The sequence below is a fragment of the Fundulus heteroclitus genome, chromosome 2 (assembly GCF_011125445.2).
Source record: "Fundulus heteroclitus isolate FHET01 chromosome 2, MU-UCD_Fhet_4.1, whole genome shotgun sequence".
In the NCBI taxonomy this organism is placed as follows: Eukaryota; Metazoa; Chordata; class Actinopteri; order Cyprinodontiformes; family Fundulidae; genus Fundulus; species Fundulus heteroclitus.
This window is the reverse complement of record NC_046362.1, coordinates 32,842,786-32,864,994: the sequence shown is the minus strand read 5'-3', so window position 1 is coordinate 32,864,994 and position 22,209 is coordinate 32,842,786. Positions and strand designations below refer to the sequence as shown.

Below are 22,209 nucleotides of genomic sequence, written 5' to 3'. Positions count from 1 at the left end.
TAAAAAGGGAGAAAATGTGACAAAAATAGAATAGAGGAAAGGGAGAGGACAAGATAACGTCTGCTTCTACACTTCCAGAGAGAGTGAGATAAAAAGAACAGCAAAACCAACCAAGAGAGAATTACAGGTACAAAACAAGCAACGCCTTGATAACATCACTTAAAAATACGTAGTATTATTTAATGCAAGATTTAGAACTACAGTCACAGGTAAACAAAATGGCGCATTTAATGCCACTATGGAACAAAACGGTGCATTCACTGTTGTTATGAAACACAATGCTAAGTTTAGGCTCATCCCTAAATGAATTGCAGTCATGTTATAACTACAAAATTGTGGTCAGGGTTTTTTTTTCTCTCTTTTTACAAAAAAAATAAAAAATAAAAAAAACGTGTTCAGTGTCATTGCTGAACAAAATGCTGTATTCCCTGTCGTTTTGAAACACAATGCTGAGTTCAGGGTCACAACTGAATGAAATGCTGCATCCAATGGCGCCAATTCTGCATTTGATGTCATCAACAAACAAAACATTACATTTAAATGTCATCACTGAAGAAAATGCTGCATTTAATCTTGTTGAGGAACAAAATGTAGCTACCACTGTCATAACCAAACGATACACTACATCCAATGCCACTTAGGAACAAAAGATTTTTTAACATTAAGAAACAAAAAATGGCATTCAATGTTATTGCTGGACAAAATTAAGCATCTAGTGTCCTTACTGAAGTGTGCACCCTACGGTCTTTAGGAAATAAAACGTTGTGTTAACTGTAAATTAATAAATTGCTGCATTCCTAGTCATTTTCAGACAAAATTCTACATTTAAAGTCACTATGGAACAAAATGGAGGGTTCACAATCGTAATGAGACAAAATGCTGAGTTCACTGTGATAACTTTATTTCTTAAGCTGTATGCAAATTAAATTTTGTTCTGTATGTACTCTGTGCATACAAAATGACAATAAAGTTTGTCTAAGTCTAATTAACCAAAATACTTCATCCAAGGCCACCAAGGGGCAAAATACTGTGTTTGATCTCATTTCTGAAATAAATGCTTTATTTAAAGCCAACATTTGGCTCAACACATAAAGTGCGTTTTTAGCTGTCAGCTGCTCACCTCTGCTCCCTTCTTGGCCGCCTTGTTGCACTTCAGCGACGTCCGTTTCTTCTTTTTACTGGATTTCAGAGACGTCTGCAGAAATGGAGCGAACAGAAAACCATCAGCGGCAGCAGAGACTTTTGCTCCACGCTCTGAGCAACTGATCAGATCAAAGAATCAATGAAGAATGAGGCAAGATTTACAGTTGAGGTTAGTTTGTGAATAGGGCGGCTGGAAATAAAACAATAGTTGGAAAGTCTGGATCGAGCCCATATTTATCCACGGTTTCTTTACTGTTTGTGCTTTTAATTCAATAACTCAGTTTAATTCCAATAATCCACCAATTATTCAGTAGATTATCTGAGAGATCACCATCAGGTCAGGTCTTTGCTCAACGTTTTACCTCTTTCTCGCAGACAGGACTTTTACGTCCCCTTCATCTGCTGAACAGAGGTTTTATTTGGCCCTTACACCCCCCTTCATCTCCAACATCCAGTTTTCTTAAGTTTATAGCTCCAAATTGTTATATACTGTGCTGAAACTGTACGAAAAGAAACACTGCGAACGCTTTGAGAACTACTCATCCAGACCAGTTCAAAAGATTACAGGGAAGGCTGGGTCAGAGAAACAAGTTCTGCCTATAGTAATAGCCATCTGTACATATATTCATAGTACATGTAAACTGTTATAATAACAATCATCTGTATATTATGCTATTGTACATATCTGTAAAACTCTACTCATAGTAATATCCACCTGTATATTATATTTGGTACATATCTAGCTGTAAATTTAGTTATAATACTAGTTATCTATATATTATACTCATAGGACAAATCTATCAGTAAAGTTCTGTTTATAATAGTATCCATCTCTATATTTATTCAGTACATATCCATGTCCTGTACTTATGGAACCGTTGTTTATCCTGCACTTGCTGCTATTGCACTTCTGGTTAGACCTAAACTGCATTTCGTTGCCTATTGTCTGTACCTGTGTAATGACAATAAAGTTGAATCTAATGTAATCTAAAGTTAGGAGGTGGATGAGGAGTTTAAAGCCATAGACTGAAACTTCTCTGTGTGCAAACTGATGCAGAGTTAATAACATTTGTTTAAACTTTTGCACTAATGACATCTCCAGCAGTCGTTGGGTGAGAAGCGAGGTACACAGGTGTGAATGTATGTGTGCACGGTTGTTTTCCCTAAGGGCAATGAGGACAGACCAATTAACCCAACATGTTTTTTGACCGTGGGAGGAAGCCGGAGTACCCGGAGAGAACAGGGAGAACATGCAAGCTCCATGCAGCCCTAACATTAAATCAGAAAAATAAAAATAAAAACATAAATGTCCTTTTTCTTTCTCTGGTTTGAACTGTGCAGACTTGTGGAGGGTAATTTCCCAGATCAGGACAGTAAACGCTTTGACGACAGCAGAGTCTTGTCAGCAGAGGTCAAGACTCTGCTGACAAGACTCTGCTGTCCACCTACACCTTTAAGGACAAAGGACACTCTTTTGAGGACCAAAATGTTCACATTTTGGACAAAGAAGACAGATGGTTTGAAAGGGGAGTGAAGGAAGCCATCTATGTAAAGAGAGAAAGACCAACCTTAAACAGAGGAGGGGGCCTTAGGTTCCAACTCTCAAAAACTTACAATACAGCTATAGGATTAATTCCGGCCAACCATCACCTTAACTCTCACTCTCATTCGGGTGATCAAAACATCGTTCCTTTAAGCCAGGCCAATAAAGACCCTAACGACTCCTCGTTACAGAGGAGTGGACCAGTTTCGGTCCAATCTGCTGCCTTTAATGACTTTAACGACCGTCCATTACTAAGGGGTGGACATGTTTCTGTTAAATTTGCATGTTGTCTAAGCCATTATTACCTTTGTTTGGCAATGGTATAAAGCTTGCACTCATCATTACTCAAGACTTTTTGAATTGAGAAAGCTTCCGGAAAAACAAGTCCAGTTGCTCTGTTTTTTACTTTTTTTGCTTTGACGACAGGATTCCTGCGTGCTAACCTGCGGCTTGCGGACTCTGATGATCCACGTGGGAGGGATGATGACGGCGGCGTGCGCTCCCAGGGAGCAGCACTCCTCGATCTGCTGCAGCATGAAGCACGACACCTTGTTGTGATACTGAAACGCAGACAGAGAGAGTCAGCTGACAGGAAGTTACCTCAGTCTGTTGTTAAAAAAACGACTCAGAGCGTGAAATAGTTTACATTAACTGGTCAACTTTCAGTTTTGAATTTCAGCCTCACAAACCCAATATAAAGTAAATTTATTTGTTTCAACCAACATTTATGGCGCATGAAATCATCACCAGTGTTGAATGTTAAAGAATACTAAACTTAATGGCGCCTTAATATATAGAGTGACAGTAATTTCATCCACTTTCTCAGTCCGAGTTAACGAGAACAATGAAAATCACGTTTACTATAGTCTTTAGATGTTTTACCAACAAGATTTGTTTATCTCTACATATTTTACCAATTTTTTATGAAATCTTTATCTCATGCTGTTCTCTCGATTTTTAAATTAGCTGTTAATTTTAGCAATCATAAAATGATTTTAGAACCAGAACCAAAACATGGAGAAGCAGCATTTAGTTCCTATGCTCCACTGATCTGGATCTTCCATTTTCCCGTGTTTTATTTAGATTCACCTTTCTACATTTTATTCCAACTTGCTTTGATTCTGTTTTTATTTTCCAATATTTTGATCATGTAAAGCACTTTGCATTGTCTTTGTACTGAAATGTAAATCATGTAAACACCACGCCACTGAAACGGCACTTCTAAGAGTTGTGAATGACATCAGGATGAACTCAGACGCTTGCGGTTGTCGCGTTCTGGTATTGCTTGACATTTCCGCTGCGCACTATTCTATTAAGTCATTGTGGCCGACACTGCTCCGGACTGGTTCACATCTTATCTAAGTAACAGATATTTCTCTGCATCTATTGGTAATGACTCCTTCAGGTTTGTAAAAACTTACCTGTAGCGCCCCCTAGGGGTGTAACAATAAATCAAGCCACATTCGATATATTGATTAAATGATTGATCGATGCTAAAGAAAATATCTATCCATATCGTAATTTCTAAGATGCACATTTATTTTAAAATTAACATGGCATAAGTCTAAAGTAAACAGGTGATCTATTATTGTTATTATTACTATTTGTGGTGTTCCAATACCGATACTGGTATCGGGGCCGTTACCAGCGTCAAGTACTCATACTCATACTCATAAAAGCAACCAGATTCTCTGAACCAATGAGAATTTTCCTCCTGGACTACATTGCAACTCAAAGGCTAGATACACTCTATACCAGGTAGAGATGCTGTACACCAAGAGGTCGTTTTCTGACCCTTCAAAAGAAAAAGAAGGAGAGAAGATCATTGAAGCTCTAACCGAATTCATCGGCCTTGATGGTGAGTCGTTTTCAGCGGTCAATGATACTGTTAAGTTATTTGTGATCAATAAGTACCAATTTATTAAGTGCTCAGTATCGGTACTTGGAATTAACAAGTATCTAAACAGCAGTACTCTGTTTGGAAAAAAAACAAAAAACTTATCGGGACACCCATAATTTTTTTTTTTATTAGAAGAATGCTCTTTTTGATTTAAATGCCTGCTTAGAACTAAATTGGTCAATTATATTTGGGTTTTAATGTTAGTTAATATCAATGTAAACATTTCTCAGTCACAGAAGCGACTCGCAGACATCAGGGGCGGAGCTAAACGAAGACTACGAACGTCTTGCGTAATCACGTAAATGCGTGCCTTACCCAGGAATGTAACGGCTTTATTCACGCTAGAGTGGTCCCGGTAAATTACCGGGCATGATACTAGGTCTTGAGCCGGTAAATTGCTGGGTCAGTTTTACCCAGTAAATCATTTCTGGCTTTATTGACACATAACCCTGACCCAGATGATGAGGATGGAAGTGTGGAAGGGGCTTAAGACCAACCCTTGCCTCCTACTCCCCAAGCCCATTAGGGCTTTTCAAATGAGCTTTTATTCATTTCATACCTGCTTTTTACAGTTTCTTTTTGCATTTCCATGTGTATTATTGTCTTTCGTATGTTTTATCTTGTTAAGGACTTTGTAACGTTTTTTAAAAAAAAGTGCTATAAGGTTTATGATTTATTGTTAACATGAACTCACCGCCTGTTTGCACCACGAGCAGCTGATGGCTACGATCTCTTTGCTGTGAAATGTAAACTTCTGCTGGAAGCCCTGTTGATGACATGTTGGAGACACAGCGAGACGTTAAAGGGTAAGCTGGAATTGGGAAACCACCAAACTGCCCCCTGTAAAAATGTAAAATCCAGACTTGATCTCCTGTCTTAGAAATCCGTGTGATGTTTTTTCATCTGATTTTATTTGAAAAATAAATGTGTGTGGAAACAGAACATCAACAACACTGGAAACTCTAAAAAACTGGAAAGAAATTGTAAATCGTTCAAAGAGTGCTTCTGCCTGAAAACCCAGCATATTCTACACCAGTACTTTTCCGACTGCATTGTGTCATGTGTAAAGTTTGGTGGAAGCAGGATTCTGGTGGTGGATCGTTTTTCAGGAACCGGGCTTCGACTCTTAGTTCAAGTGAAATTAACTCTGAGTCTTTCAGCAGACCAAGAGATTTTGATCTATGCTCCCAACTTTGTGGGAACAGTTCGGAGATGGCCCCTTCCTCTTCCAACATGACATGTCCACCAGTGAACAAAGCAAGAAGATATGGATGGCTAGCCTCGTGAGACCATCCTGATCTCACAAGCTTTCAAGGTTTCACTCGCAGATCAGTCTGGCTACTTTCCGTTAAAGAAAATTTGGAGCCGTTCACCAAACGAACGTCCAATCAGCGTTGGCTTTGAGGCGGGTTGAGGTGTGACACAACGAGAAGCGCGACAGTTCAGTCTAAAGAACATGGTGGCTTCAGCCGATGAAACTAGCGTTAGCGTGGCTATCGAGCAAGTTTTATCGGAATTACAGAGTATTTCTTCACTGAAAGAAGAGCAAAACACTGCTCTGGAGGCTTTTCTCAGAGGAAAAGATGTTTTTGCTCTTCTCCCGACTGGTTTCGGCAAGAGCTTGTGGTTGTGTTTTCGTCGTCGCTGTTAGTACGTCATATGCTTCGTTGATCTGATTGGTTTATATGGCCCGTCTATCACCAACATAGCCCAATCAGCTAACCAGTATTTTCGCCCCTTCCCAAAATTACTTCAACGGAAGGTTTCCAGATGGATATGCGGAGCAAATCTATCTGGCGGAGTCAGGTTAATGGATGGCAGAGTCTGGTGTGGATGACTTTTACTGTCCTGCACAGAGTCCTGACCTCAACCCAACACAACACCTTTGGTATGAAATAGAGCAGACTGAGAGCCAGACCTTCTTGTATGACTTCAAAAACGCGCTTCTGGAAGTCAAAAATCCCCGTAAACAATCCAGAACCTTGTGAACCACCTTCCTATAAAGATATGCAACTGTTCTAGCTGCAAAAGGTGGACCAACATCTCAAACCCTAAGGATTAAAAAGGGGATGTCACTGAAGCTCATATGCGAGTCAAAGCAGGTGAGCGAATACTTTTATCAGCATAGAGTAGAAGTCGTTTATCCAAAGCATTCTTGAACCAGGAGTGTCAGAACCTTCTGGTTGCCACACATCGTGTCTACAGTGTTTTATATAGGAAACGTGACAATTTAAAGGATCCTTCTGTTCTAGTTTGGAGGGAAAGTTTAGAGCTGAAATAAAAAGGGAGTGAATTAGAGTTTTAGGAGCTATTTCTTCCCTTTAGGCCCGTTTGACAGAAAACTTTAAGTCCTACAGCAGTGGGAGAGACACACTGGGTTAAAGCAAACAAGAATACCTACATATTGATGTATGAACTGTACATGTGAAGATTAAAGATTAGTTTACATCAAAAATATTTCACAGAGTCAGAATATAGAGTCTCACATCATCAAACTAAAGTCCCGTTTACACAACCCTTTTTTTTTTAACCGTGCCAAGAACACTGCAAAAACTGAACTAAAATTAAGTCAAATTTTCTTGAACTTAGTGTCTTTGTCCTTGATTTGAGCAGGTAAATAAGATGATCTGCCAGTGGAATGAGTATTTTTACCCCTAATATAAGATAATTAGATATACTGCACTTGAAATAAGATGACGGAGATGAGTTGTTCCTAATTTAAGTGCAGACATCTTATTCCTATTGGCAAACCATCTTATTTGCGTGCTCAAATCGAGGACAAATACACTCAGTTTAAGAAAATTTTACTTATTTTTAGTTTAGTTTTTGCAGTGAACGGTCCGAGCTCGGTACCTGAGATAACTATCGAGTGTAAATGGATCGCAAACTGAACTGAACCGTGCCAGACACAACCGGACTGCGCTAAATCTAGACTAGTTCGATGGGTGGGCTCGGCCCGGTTCATCAGTGGCTCGGTTCTCTGATAACAAAGAGAGCATGAGCAGACCACGTCATCTCCTTACAGCCAGCTGACTAATTTTGCGGTTTCAGACATTCATAAAAATACCAGCTTCCCTACCGTATCACACGGTTTCCAGTGATGATTCTGCTTAGCAGTGTGATGAACCTCAACGTCTGTCGTTGTTTCCTGTGTCTGTAAATCCTGATTAGACGTTCGTTTGTCTTATCCACTTCCCAAAAGCCGAGTTTGTCAAGTAAATTCACCAAATGTTGCCTTCTTCGCCTGACTCTCCGCAAACAACGAAGTATCACAATTATAACCAAGCATAACTTCCTGAATGTTAGGGGCGCCGCTATTTTTATTTGCTTGATTCCCTCCTTCAATCCCAGAGAGCAGTAATACCGCAGATCGTCACCAGGAGGCGAGGAACCGTGCTAGCGTGGTGTGTAAACGGTCGTCAGAACCAAACTCGGCACGGTTAACTGATCCAAGCTCCAACCGAGCTCGGCGTGGATCGTTTTAACAAGGTTAGTGTAAATGGGGCTTAAGATGAGGGAAGAAAGATTTCCTGTAAAAACAAATAATGTCGGTGAAGTCCAACTTCCCGTGAGCCATTTGAAGTTTAAATGGTTTCCCTGGTGTGAAGTATTCCTGAGCTTTAACACAATAGTTAATGGGGTAAATATTTTACCTTCTTCCCTACATCATTGTGATAAATCTAAACAGGGAAGAGCGTTATCTCAGGTGAGGTAAAGACCGGATCGGGAGAGACCAACCTTCCCACACTGCCGACACTTCCCAGTCTGCCGTCTCCTGTGGACCCAGTGATGCCGAACGACGTTGGCCTGGAGAACGAGACAATTTCTTTAAATCAGCATCGTTTAACTCAACTCAGGACGCTTTCAGATGGTGTACGCGATCGCTGACCTCACGGACGGCTCGAGACGCCGGTTCCCTGAACGACGGTTTGCACCTGAAGTTAATCTGATCAGAGGACAGAAGCTGTGAGCTGAGGAGGAGAAACGTCTGAGAGGAGGTGCTGATCTGGAGCTCATTTACCTTCTCCAGCTGCTCCATGCACATGACGTGCACCGATATCTTGCATCCAGCACATTTCTTCCTTGGTACAGACTTTTGCTGGAGAGCATAGGAACAGATCAGCTGACAGTGAGTGAGGTGAGGGGGGGGGCACCAAATACAAACCAGTGGAGCTGTAGGTGAACTCACCAGAGACTTGGCCACGCAGAACTGCTCTCCAACATAACAGAAGTCTCCAGAAGCACTGGCCTCGAACCAGATGTGTTCTCCGTACTGGGCGTTCTCCTGCAACACAACATTCACAGAAATTATCCCCTGGGAAGCAAACCTGGGGGAAACGCAGTGTTCAGATCCGTACCGACGTTCACATTGTCCACGGAGAGTCAACGCCAGGGGTGTCAAACTCATTTTGGTTGAGGGGCCGCATTCACCTTAATCTGATCTCAAGAGGGCCACACGGGTAAACTCATTGCAAAATTAAATAGAACTAATAAAATTGAACTTGTTGTTGATTTTTATATTAAATGAATTTCAATTTTACACAATATATTATGAATAACCTCAGCGTTTTTAAGAAAAGTATGTGCAATTTCAACAATACTTTTACTCAGTTAAACATTTACTTGTGCATTATGCATAAGAACTGATCACAGTTATATTATAAAAACATTTATTCACATTTTTTGGAACTTACAAACACTGTCCTGCATGACAAAATACATCAAACAGATAAAAATTAAGAAATGATTTAAAATCAATTTTCCACATCTGAAGCTCAGTGCTACCACCTGCTGATTAAAACACAGCGCCCCTCGTGGACAATATAGGAACTGCAGAGTTTCAATTAAACAAAGTACATGTTTTTTTCAATAATTGTTTTATCATTCTCTTCCTTCTATCTCCTCTTTCTTTCACCTTTTCTTTTTTTCTTCTTGTTCTTCCTTTCCTCTCCTACTTTCCCATTGTAGTGTCCATATCATTTGAGATATTCCCCGCATGAATTATAATAAAACTATTCACATTCATAAATCAAGTGGAGCACTATTGCAAAAGCAGTAATGCTAATCTAATGAGCTCTTTTTGGCATTAACACAATTCGTATTGCCACATTGCCAGACAGGGCACTGCATTATCATTATTTTTATTTATTTATTTTTTTTTGCATTTAGCCACCGGGCCGGACTAAATTGTTCGACGGGCCCGATGTTTGACACCCCTGGTTAACGCCGAGTCCGCCAAGCTCACAGTACAACTGAGTATGTAGGAGCCTTTAGGCAGCCCGGAGTACGCGCTAGCAACAATAAACCTAGTGAGTTAATTCAATATAAAAGTTACGTTTATTTTGGCCTTATGTTAGAAACAGGACAGTGTAGTCCAGCTACTCCTGATAGAGATAGATAAAGAGCTGTGGACGTGAAGGAGTGATATTACACACTTGGGGAGAATATTTACTGCGCCTTATTGTCCGAAAAATACGGTATATAAATAAAGATGAACTGATTTGTGTCAGAGTCTCAGAGTCTGGTGTTTTAAAATGTTGATTCAGTTTTTTTAGTTACCCCAAAGAGCAACAGAACGGGAATAAACAGGCTGGGCGTCTCCATCAGCCAGCTCAGAAAAACACCGTGGCCCCAAGCCTCTGTGATATAATGTCAGCTTCTGACGCGTCGTTGTTCCGCCACCAAACGACCTCGTTCCTCCTCTCACTCCAAGAAAATTTATTATGTCAAACTCCAGTCCTCTGGGGCCAGCAGCGTCCTCCAATTACTGGAGGTCTCTCTTTGCTTCAGCACACCTGAGACAAATAATTAGGTCATTAGCAGGACTCTACAGCTCTTCACTGCATGCTGAGGAGATATCGTACACCTGTTTGATGGGTGAGGAATACATGTAATTGCATCGTTTTATTGTGTTTTGTTGCAAGTTTCTTCATTTATTATTGTATGCTTAGTTTTGCCATTTTATCCCTTAGTGTTATTTTATTGTTTTTGATGTTCAGCACTTTGTTTCAGCTGTGGCTGGTGCTAAAGCGCTTTATAAAGATGATGATTAAAAAAGAATTTTTTTTTTTTAAAAAAACCTGCAGAACACCGGCCCCTGAGAACGCCTCAGAGCGTTACCTGAGCTTAACGAACGCTTCTTAGTGACGGAGGGGTAAGTTTTAACCATCTGAATTTATATAAGCCATGTTACTTTTTTTGGTAAATGTTGTGACGTTATAACTTTGGGGTCTGATTTTGATTCTCTGCAGAAACACACCCAGTTAATCTGGTCTAGCAATTAAATTATCTGGTCCAGGGCTATACCAGCTTTATTTATAAAGCACTTTAAAAACAAACCAACTTCCACAAAGTGCTTGCACACACAAGCTGTTTAAAAAGAAATGAAACACGTTCAAAATGGAATCTATCAAGGCTTGAGCAAATAAATGCTTTAAGAAAATTTGTAAACTCAGAAAGAGATCAAACCTCCACATCTTCCACAACTTTGGAGCAGCTACAGCGAAAGCAAGATCCCTTTAAGTTTCTGCCTGGTTTTTGGGCACATTAAGAATCTGCTAACTGAGGGACATAAGGGAGCGGGCGGGTATATATATTACTGTAGCAGATCAGGCCTTTAAGAAATCTCAAAGCAAATAGAATAACTTTAAAAAGGATCCTTTAATGTAAAGGTTAAGTAAAGTTAAAATGGGAGACAATGTGCTCAAACTTTATTGTATCAGTTAATAGACAATAGTGATGCATCACTAACTCCAAAATAAAAGTGCAGTGCAGTAACCCAGCCTGGATTTAACAAATGTATAGATTGCTGTTTTAAAAAGCTGCATTACAGCTTTATTTGATTTATTTGACTGCTTGAAATGAAAAAACAGCTATTTCTTACAACATGCTTACAAGTTTTAAGCTCTGCACCCATTTTGACAACCAAACTAGTTTTAACATGCTAGAATACCGGGCCAAAAAAACAAAAAACAAGATGCGGTCTTGAAACATCACTTTGCTCGTTAAAAGTAAAAAAAAAAAAAAAAAAAAAAAAGTCCAAAGCCATCCAGGCCGTTATGTCAACACAATCGAAAAATTAGTGTCGAAGGCAGCCGTCTAAAAGTCACCTGAGTCAGTTGCTATAAAAACATGGGTAAAAGCTCTTAAAAATAAAAGATTTGGGACTGTGTAGGATCAGCAGAGAACTGTTTTTAATATTGAAACGTCTGCGTTAAAAGGTTAACAGTCAGATCCTGTTTAAAATGGACGACAACATTATTAGCCTCTCTATGAGATATTCATTGTTATAGAAGTAAGATAAGTTTGGGCTGGGTAATAAATTGATTTAATCAATCAACTCGAATTTACAATATATTACGATTTAAATTTTGGAAAATCTGGATTTTATTTTGCCAGTGCACTCATTGAGCATCCATTATGAGAACACCAGCAATGCTGAATATATGTTTAGGAAAATATATAGGTCAAAATATTTTAAAGCGGAAACTTTTTTTTAACCATAACAAGAAACACTTTAATTTATTAATTTACTTATTTTAAAAGTTAGCTTAAAGTTACAGAAGTGAAGCCTTAAGCAACAAACATATATATTGTCATTGTTTACAATAGCAGGGCCGCAATCTTGTTTTACAGCTTGTTTTTATTTGCACTTTGTATTCAAGTCAACTCCCAGATGAAATGCTTGAAGTTTTTAAAATAATTTCTTTTTGTGAAATGCAAAGGATGGGGGAAAAATCTATTGTATTTGGTGTAATAAAATTGGATATTTTATTTTTAAGCCATATGGCTCAGCCCTAGATAAGTAATTATCGTTAAACACAACCTTGATAAGTGTCCTAGATTTGTTTTGGATTAAAATAATTAGCCTCCTTAAGACCTGACTAATGCATCTGATAGCAGATATCAGAAAACCAAAAGCAATCAACAAATACAGGGTTATGTCGTCATTTTATCTTGGAATATGATACTGAGCCAAAACGTGCAACCCTGCTGGTGAGAAACGACCTCCAGAAGGCTAAAGTGAACCTTAATGACCGGCAGGAACAAAATATCTGTGTAGTGAACTAAAGGCGAAGGTCCGTGTCAGATGGCCACTTATGGCATCAAACAGGGATAAGAAATGTGAAGTAAAATATTATATCTGTGTCTTATAAATGCGATGCAGCTACTTTCTGTCTCTGATTAAAAACAGCAACTTACGCTCCAGTCGATTGTGCTGCTGGGCTGCAGAGAGTCCGTCTGTCCGGACACGTGGGGCTGAGTCGCGGCGTGCTGCAGGCCCGACTTGGCGATGGCTTTCCTGCAAACAGCAGAAGAGACGAAAACTTCTGTAAATGCTGCTAATCCAGTTTAAAAGAAAAACATACCAACGTCAGCTCAGTCCTGTGGATAGGTTAGTGTCTTTATTTTTAGATCTCATCCGGCTCTCTGCACAAAAAACAGCCACCAAGTACGCTGTGGCGCTGCGAGGATAATTTAGTTTTTTAGTATTTTGATTTTGTTTCAGAACTATTCTCCTCATGTTTGTTTTACAGGATAAAATTCACCATTAGCTAGCAGAGGTGCAGGACAAGCATATGTTTGAAATAAAAAGCAAAGCACCAGGGGGCGCTGCTCCCATTTGAATTATTACAATTAATAGAAAAAAAAACTTTTGAAGGCCATAACAACTCTTTTTTTCCACAGATTGACTAATAAGATGCATTTCTGAAGCATTAATATGGATGATGCAGCAGTTTTCACAAAAAAAATAAAACTTTAAAGCAGATCGTAAAACAAGACTTTGTAACACTATGCATCTTTTGATACACAAAAAAATAAAACCTCTTATATTCTAGGTTATAGACCATCATATATGTTAAGAAAAAATACAGATGCAACCAGCAACATTTTTCATAGTTAAAAAGAAAGTTGATTTATATTTATAAAGTTATATTTTCAGGCAGTACTGGCACCCTTCAAAGATGTCTAATAATTTCATTACAGTATTTCAATCATATATTGGGAAAATTACTTACAAAGTTAAAATCAATTACTTAAAAATTACAGCGCATGCACAAATGTACATTGTTTAAGCCTCATTATAAACCGTTAGTAGCTCTATTATTTGGTAAGTGCTGGGATGATATAAATATTTAAAGTGAGAAAAAAAAGAGCTCAAGATAAAAACATGATTTATATTTGGTTTGCGTCGTCGACTGGGAAGCAATAGAGCAGGGGTGTCAAACATACGGCCTGCGGGCCGGTTCCGGTCCGCCGAACAATTTAGTCCGGCCCGGTGGCTAAATGCATTACTATAATTAAAAGAATTTTTTTTTTTTCAGTGTCCTGTTTGGCAATGTGGCAATAAGAATTGTTGTCTTAATGCCAAAAAGAGCCCAACAGATTTTACTTTCACAAGTGGAGCAGTACTGCTTTTGCCATAGTGATTTATGAATGTGAATAGTTTTATTATGATTCATGCGGGGAATTTCTCAAATGATATGGACACTACAATGGGAAAGTAGGAGAGGAAAGGAAGAACAAGAAGAACAAAAGAAAAGGTGAAAGAAAGAGGAGATAGAAGGAAGAGAATGATAAAACAATTATTGAAAAAAACATGTACTTTGTTTAATTGAAAATCTGCAGTTCCTATATTGTCCACGGGGGGCGCTGTGTTTTAATCAGCAGATGGTACCACTGAGCTTCAGATGTGGAAAATTGATTTTAAATCATTTCTTAATTTTTATCTGTTTGATGTATTTTGTCATGCAGGACAGTGTTTTTAAGTTCCAAAAATGTGAATAAATGTTTTTCAACATTGTACAATCACTGTGATCAGTTCTTATGCATAATGCATAAGTAAATATTTAACTGAGTAAAAGTATTGTTAAAATTGCACATACTTTTCTTAAAAACGCTGAGGTAATTCATAATATATTGTGTAAAAGTGAAATTAATTTAATATAAAAATCAACAACAAGTTCACTTTTATTAGTTCTTTTTAATCTTGCAATGAGTTTACTCGTGTGGCCCTCTTGAGATCAGATTAAGCTGTATGCGGCCCCTAAACCAAAATGAGTTTGACACCCCTGCAATAGAGGAAGGCAAATCTGAGATGGAAATAAAGATTCATGCTTGTTTATCAAAGACAGTTAGGTGCATAGTTAGGTTAGTGTTTAGAAATTTAGAAGCCTTTGTGTTGCTTTCATGCAACACAAAGGCTGAAACTCATCACACAGAACTGAAGACGCGTTCAGCGGCTGGACCACATACAGCAGGAAGGCACTCAGACTTTCCAGGCGGGAGTCGTAGCTATGGGGTCCCAACGGGCCCCTGTAGAAGGCTGGATGGTGGAGGTAGTAGACGGAGCTCTTGCGGCTGGGCAGCGGGTGGCCTCTGCCGGGCCAGGGGCTCCCAGCCTTGGAGATGGTGGAGATCTTCCTCCTCTTCCTCTGGCTGGAGCCGCGGTAGCAGGTGAATGGAGACAAGTCTCCAACGAACACCTGAGAGGAGTTCCTGCGGAGGCAGCGGGGGGCCCGGATCAAGGGCCGCGACGGCGACAGTATATCAGGGGGCTTCCTCAGCACCTGCAGGGCGGAGGTACAGAGGGAGGGGGTGGCGGCTTCGTCCTCCTCTTCCTCCTCAGGGAGCTGCTCTGCCTCTGACAGCAGGCTGTCTTCTGATTGGCTGTTGCTTGAGCAATCGCTGCTGTCGTCATCTCCATCTGACTGGAGGCTGCTAGAGTGGGAAAACGTCCCTTCGCTGTTGGCTCCGCCCCTTACCTCCACCTGCTGCTCCCCCGCTGGAAACCCGGCCCCCGAGCTGCCTCCCTCCCCATCCTCCTCCTCGGCCATTTGGATGAGGCTGGCCAGCAGCATGGACGACCCCAGCAGGTGGGTGTCGATGGTCCGCAGCTTCCCCACCTTCTTCCGGCACACGGCGAACCTCGGGTTCAGGCTGGGCGTGGTGGTGCTGGACCGCCGGCGGGCGTGTCCCGTTCTTCTGTGCTGGGAAACCGTGGACAGGCGGCCGCCGCCGGCGCTCAGCAGCGCCGGCTGCTGGACGGTGGAGCGGCGGCGCTGCGTCAAGGCAGAGGACGGAAGGCCCACGCTGGACCTGCGGCGGGCCTTGCTGGTGGGGACCGCCACGCTGGGCCTGCGCTGGCGGCAGGAGGCGGCCTCGGCGTCCACCTGCAGGGCCGCTTCCTTTCTCCTGAAGTGACGACGGAAAAACGTGTCCATGCTGGACGCAGAGACCTCAGAAAGGCTTCTACGGCTGTTGGTGTACAAAGTTAGGCGGACGTTACCGGAGGTGATCTCACCAAGGGACCAAAACAAAGACCAGGCATCGTCTACAGAACCATGTAGGGCTGTCTGACTGGGGACCCGGATCAGTCGACTGAGCCTACCATGAATCTCAAACACTCAGTTTTCAGAGTTCATCTGCAGATTTAATGTTTCTTTATGAAACTTTTACAACCTGAGATCCAACGATTTTTCTTCTGTTCTCGCTGTTTTTGAGACACCTGAATGTTTCAGATAATCATACAAAGATAGCCGGAGTAAATACGAAAATCAGTTTCCAAAGGATAATTTCAGTTATAAAGTAGAAAACAAATCTATCCAGAGCCAAAACTAACAACTTGTGCCACCGTTTGGCCATAGCTGCGATCGAGAGTTTGTGATACCCGAGTCTTCTACATCACTGAGGAGGAATCCTTGCCCAACCCCACATAATTGTAAATAAGAGTTTTTAAGCACAAACAAGTTGCTTGAGTCAAAACTTTGACTAGGCCACTCCCAAAACCTTGATTTAGTTTATTTAGCCATTTAGAGATGAACTTGCTTGTGGGCTTTGGATCATTTTCTGGTGGCATAACCCAAACGGAGCCTTTAGAAATGGCTCAGTGACTTTATTTCTGACGTGTTCTTGAATCAAAGACTGAAGGACGATGTGTCGTTTCTTTTAGCCTACTTCATGTAAGCGAGGTACTATTTCAGAGATTTCTTGAACATACGGGTCTGGCATTAATCCAATGAATGTGGCTCATGAAAATTAACCAAAGAAATGTTTTTATTCCCTTTTAGTTGATGATTAGAGGGGTATTCTCACACAGGTCCATGCTGGTTTGGATAGCTTTGTTTCCTCAACAAATTATCTTGTACGTGTGTTAAATAGAGTAATTTTTTTTTTTAGATTAAAACATGTTTATCTAAAACATTTAGTGTGATAAAAAAGAAAAAAAACAGCTCACGGCAAAGTTTACGCCCTGCTGCAGAATATAAACATCTCTCAGATGTCCAATCCAAACTTTTAAAGGGCCGGTAACCTCTACATAGTTCTGTATTATCTCACCACCAACATCAGACCCACAGCACCACTGGACCACCTCTCTCAGTGTTATTCTGCTCTTTTCGGATGTGCTTACACTACAGAACGTGTTTAGGTGGTAAAAAAATGTCGCCGTGTTTCCCTGTGATGGACTGGCGCCCTGTCCAGGGTCTGCCCTCCCGTCTAACAACCACTGGAGACAGGGACCAGTCTACCGTGACCCAAAAAGGATAAGTTCAGACAATGGATGGATAGTTAGAAAGGTTCAACCCATGATTCTCAACGGTGGATCAGAACCAGTACTTAAGATCAAACTGCAGGTCCTGTCTGCTAGGAAACCATACGATAATGTTGCAAAATAACGGCATGATGGTATGACTGGTGATATACATGCAACTAAACAGTGACAATGTCTTTCTGCCTTGTGTTAAACACAGATGCTGTGCTATTTTATTTTGCAGATTCTTAATGATTTTACCAGAACATCTTAATCCACCCCCTTATCTACACACACATGTATGGCATGAAGAGCCTGAATGTATGGCACTTACATAAATAGCCAATATGTATTGCAGTCCAAGAAACACTTCATCAATACTGCGTGCAGTGATGTTGAATACAATTATTTTGCAATATATATTAAATCCTCTGGTTTAAAAGGAAGGAGGTTTAATCCACAGTTAATTTTAATTTTTAACAGGGTCACTTTAGACTCACATCTCAGCAGAGCGGACGACCAGGCGGCTCCTTTCTCCTCTTTTTTGACTCTTCTTTCACGTTTCTTTCTTCCTATCCTAAGGCACACGGTGCAGTTTTGGGACAAATATAGTCTTGCAGGGTGTGCAACCTGACTGGACTTCATTTGTCTGCAGATTTCCCCCTGAATGTTCAGGTTCTTCCGCCTGCTTCAGGATGGAAACAGGAGGTCGGTCTAACTCCTCCTGGAGGTCAAAGCCCCCCCATCAGCCGATAATTACGGACTGCTTGGCTAATCCAGACTGAATAAAGAGCTCTTCATGTTACAGAACCACCCGATCCCTGCTCACCTGCAGGGAACATGAATTATAAATCCCTCACAGGAAGTGTGCCTTCACTCCACAGGAGAATCAGCACGACGACAGGAAGCTGTCATCGCCGCTGTGACACCAACAACAACAACTGTAATTAAAGCCACGGCTACCTGCTGCTTTCCAGGCCTCCAACCAAAACACATCGGGTGGATATCCTGAGTCTGAAGCTCAAAGACCAGTCAGCGGCTGACCCAAACGTCTTCCAGACGCTTCTAGCTCTGGCAGATGGACAACTTAGCCGGTAGGAGATTCAAAGCCTCAAGAAACAAATGAGGATTTACGACTGTGAGACACAAGAGGACCAAGAAAACAACATTCAAACGGTGACAAAGTAAAATAAAACCACTAAAAGAAAAAACAGCAAAGAAAGACCAAGAAAGTCCACAAAGAAGCAGCAAAATGTCCAAAGAACCCAGAAGAACCAACCCAGTAGGAAGCCAAACAAGCTCCAAATCATTGCAAAGAGGTGCATGGTGAAAAATTGGGATGCAGAGAAAACTGCAACAAAACAAGCAGAATGGAAGGACACGTACACGGGGACTTTGTACTGCAAGAAACAGCCGCAGAAAGCTACACAAAGGCAAAGTTACAACAGAGAAGATGGAAAATAACCATATATTAAACTGCAAAAAGATCTGAAACAAACAAAGATCAAACATGAGGTTGGAGAAATGAGCCTCAAATGGACGCAACGAACAAGAAGAGGCGCAAAAAGCGGGTTTCACCAGATTCACATAGATTCTGACTCTAAAGTTCCCAGAGGGACACAGAAGGATCCAAAATGATCCAAAATGATCCCAGATCCTGCAGGACCCGACATCTCCATCCCTCTTTCACTTTAAATCCTTGTCGTCTGCTGGTTTTTTGCACCGACTCCGACCTGGAAGCCCTTCACGTTAAACTTTGTCCAGGAAACGTTGTTGCGAGCAGCCGAGGAGGAACCTGGACCACGTGTCGCCCGCTTCCTGCTCCGTGAGTCTCGCCCCCCCCACCCCCACCTTCAGAGTCTCCCCAGTCTGACCAGTGTGACCAGCGTGTGTGCAGCAGCGCCTCTGATCCCTGATCCCTGCTGTGTTTCCACGACTCGGCTGTCGGCTCCAACGGATTAACGGGAAGACGTTACGTGAGCGTCTGTCAGCAGACCGCTTATCAGCGACTTCAGAGAAAAAACAGCTATTTATAGACCTTCATCTTCCTCGCTGTCACTCTTCAGCCTTACCTGCTACCTGTCTCACTACTTGTTTCACCCCTTACCCAGTGTTGTATAGTAACAAAGTAAAAATACTTCACTACTGTACTTAAGTATATTTTGGAATACTTTATACTTTTCTCGAGTATACATTTTTTTGATAACTTTTACTTTTACTTCACTATATTTCTGAACTTAATTGCATACTTTTACTCCAATACATTTTCAATGTTTGGTTTAGTTACTCGTTACAAAAAGAGAGAGAGACGCAAGTGTTTTGACCCCACCTATTGATTAACTGCGACAAAGTCGGGATTTGCCTGGGCTTGTTCATCACCACCAACAGGATAAGAAGCTGGTTCAGTGGTAAAGCAGGTTAAATTAACCTTGTGGTTTAGGTAAAGCATCTAATAGCAGAGAGTCCTAATTTTCTTAACTAAATGATAACCTGCAGGTGTATCTATTAGCAGGTTTACCACTTCCTGTAGGTTGGCTGGACCTGGTTTATCACTTAACCATGTTCTTAGTATACACCCCCTGGTCTAAATTTTGCCTGCAATTGGTTGTGTACAATTTTAAAGTGCACAGCACTGACCTTACTTGAAGAAGGAAAACTGAAAGCTTACAAAAAGGTTGTATTTTCTGTCTAAACTTGGTCTAAATTTCTCCTGCACTTGGCTGTTTATATTATTTCAAGTGAATTTGACTTTCAAAGTTTACCAAAATCTAAAAATGTCATTCAAACTGCATTTGCTTTGTTTTACTTCTTACTTATACTTTTTATTACATTACTTAAGTACATCTATTTTACAGTAATTTTCATACTTAAGTACAAGACATTTCAGATACTTTAAGACTTTAACTCAAGTAACATTTCAGTCAGTGACTTGGACTTTTACCAAAGTCATATTTTAGAGAGGTACCTTTACTTTTACTTGACTCCGAGATTTCTGTACTTTATACAACACTGCCCTTACCTGTCTGATCTCTTGGATGTCTCACCTGGTGACTATCTCAAAGGATAACCATCCAACCCAGGGGTCTGCAACCAGTGGCTCTTAACTTTGGCAACAAATTATATATTTATTATGGTATTTAGATGTAATAATGATAATAAATGCAGGTTTAAGCTAAGTTTTTTCTTGGAATAATTGCTTTTAATTTTCACAACAGAATGATGCTAAAAGTGCCAGTAATATTTAATTTTAAATCAATATTTTTTTATTATGTCGAAAATTAGGATTTTTTTTTTACATCATTATCCACAAATATCAACATCCCGTCCATCCTCTTTTTTTAAACCTCAAAATTTACATAAAAGGGCGTTTAACGATGACAACATATTTCCTACAGTAGAACTTTATCAAAAAATATAAGTTGTCTTTTTTCAAAAGGCCGGCAAACATTTGCGGCTCTGAACGAGTTTAATTCAGGTGGACTGTAGGAAAAATGGCTCTTTAGACTGTAAAGGTTGCAGGCCACCTGATCTAACCCATCACCTGTCTTATTGGTCACCTGTCTCACTTCTCCTACCCATTACCTGCCAGGCTTGTTACCTTTTTCACCAGGCAACTGTCTCATACTTTACCTGTTTCTCACCCATCACTTGTCTGTTACCTGACTAGTAGAAGTCTCACTTTGTGATCGTCTTACTCGTTACCAACCTTGGACGGTGCCTGTCTCACCTGTAATCTTTCTCTTAGCACCTGTCTAACTCGTAAGCTGTCTCACCTGTTGCACTTTAATCTCTCTCTACGCTGGTACCTGTCTCAAAGGGTAACTATTCAACCCGTCACCTGTCTTATTTGTTACCCATCTCACCTGTCCTACCCATTACCTGCATGACTTGTTACCTTTCTCACACTTTATCTGCTTCATCCATCACTTGTCCCACCAGATACCCGTCTCACCTCTTTACAAGTCTCACCTGGTGACTTTATCACTTGTCTAACCTGGCACCTGTCTCACTCGTAACATGTCTCTCCTTGCACTGTCACATCCGCTACGTCTCACTCATTACATACCTCACCTGTTACCTCTCTCATATGATAATTAGACTGTAATCTGTCTCACCGGCTCCAACTATTACCTGTCGGGCCTAGCACCTGTGTCACCTGGTAACTGTCTCTCCTTTTACTTGTGGTGTCATATGTAACTTCCTGTTACCTGTCTCACCTGCCCCACACCTTCACTGTCATGATTGTTACCCTTCTCACCTGGTAACTGTCTCACACTTCACCCGTTTCACTCATCACCTGTCTCAGATGCCCCACCCATTACCTGTTGCACCTGGTACCTGCCTCAACTGTTGTGTTAACTATCTCATTTGATAACTAACCAGTCACCAATCTTATTTTTCAACCGTCTCACCAGCCCCAAACATTACCTGCCTCACTTAGTACCTGTATCACCTGGTAACCGTGTCACTCGCTACCTGTCTCATCCTCGCCGCACCTGTCTCACCTGGTGCCATTCATTCACGCATTACCTTTACCTGTGGTGTTGATTCCCACGAGGCAGGTAACTCCAGTTCAGATGTGGTCATTGTATTTTACATTTAAAACCATAAATTACACAACAGCAAACACAGAATGTTTAAGCTTTTTAGGGACATTTCAGGTTGATCAATCATTCTCATTCAGTCCAGAATGCTGTGGTAAAAATTTAACCTTTCCAGACCATGAGTCCAAATTTAGCACAAGTCATTGTGCTGAAGTCTGATTAGTCCTCCTGATGTGATCAAAACTCCACAGACTGTTCATGTGGCCATCAACAGCCCGTTTAAAAATAAATAAATAAAATAAATCATAATTTCAATAGAATTTTGCTCAGTGGAAAGAGTTGAACTGGCGTGAAGATTTCCCTGCTGTATTTATAAAGCGAGTCAGATTAATAAGTTATTGAAATCCATTTTTGAAATTATTTTAAAAAAAAGCACAAAAAAATAAATAAAAATACTTGCCCATTTTAATCACCAGCTGCAATAAAGAATACCTGGGCATGTTGCAAATAGATCCTCGAAAGATACTGGAGGGAAATTTATTTCACA

General features: G+C 40.7%; 1 protein-coding gene across 4 annotated transcripts in view; it reads right to left on the bottom strand.

Moving 5' to 3' along the window:
- Nucleotides 1–22,209, bottom strand: part of dgkzb (diacylglycerol kinase, zeta b) — a 97,822-nt gene that overhangs the window by 36,452 nt on the left and 39,161 nt on the right. For 2 of the 4 annotated variants that reach the window (XM_012867548.3, XM_036125541.1), the window contains 9 exons: nt 14,844–15,845; nt 12,789–12,888; nt 8,776–8,871; nt 8,608–8,685; nt 8,476–8,532; nt 8,325–8,393; nt 5,281–5,352; nt 3,130–3,246; nt 1,121–1,195 (listed from right to left, as the gene is read on the bottom strand). In XM_012867548.3, coding sequence (XP_012723002.2) covers nt 1,121–1,195; nt 3,130–3,246; nt 5,281–5,352; nt 8,325–8,393; nt 8,476–8,532; nt 8,608–8,685; nt 8,776–8,871; nt 12,789–12,888; nt 14,844–15,811 — 1,632 coding nt within the window. In that variant the 5' untranslated portion in view covers nt 15,812–15,845. Of the gene's footprint in view, nt 1–1,120; nt 1,196–3,129; nt 3,247–5,280; nt 5,353–8,324; nt 8,394–8,475; nt 8,533–8,607; nt 8,686–8,775; nt 8,872–12,788; nt 12,889–14,843; nt 15,846–17,618; nt 18,953–22,209 lie in introns of those variants that run through there. The other 2 variants (XM_036125547.1, XM_021319049.2) reach the window with 2 other exon arrangements.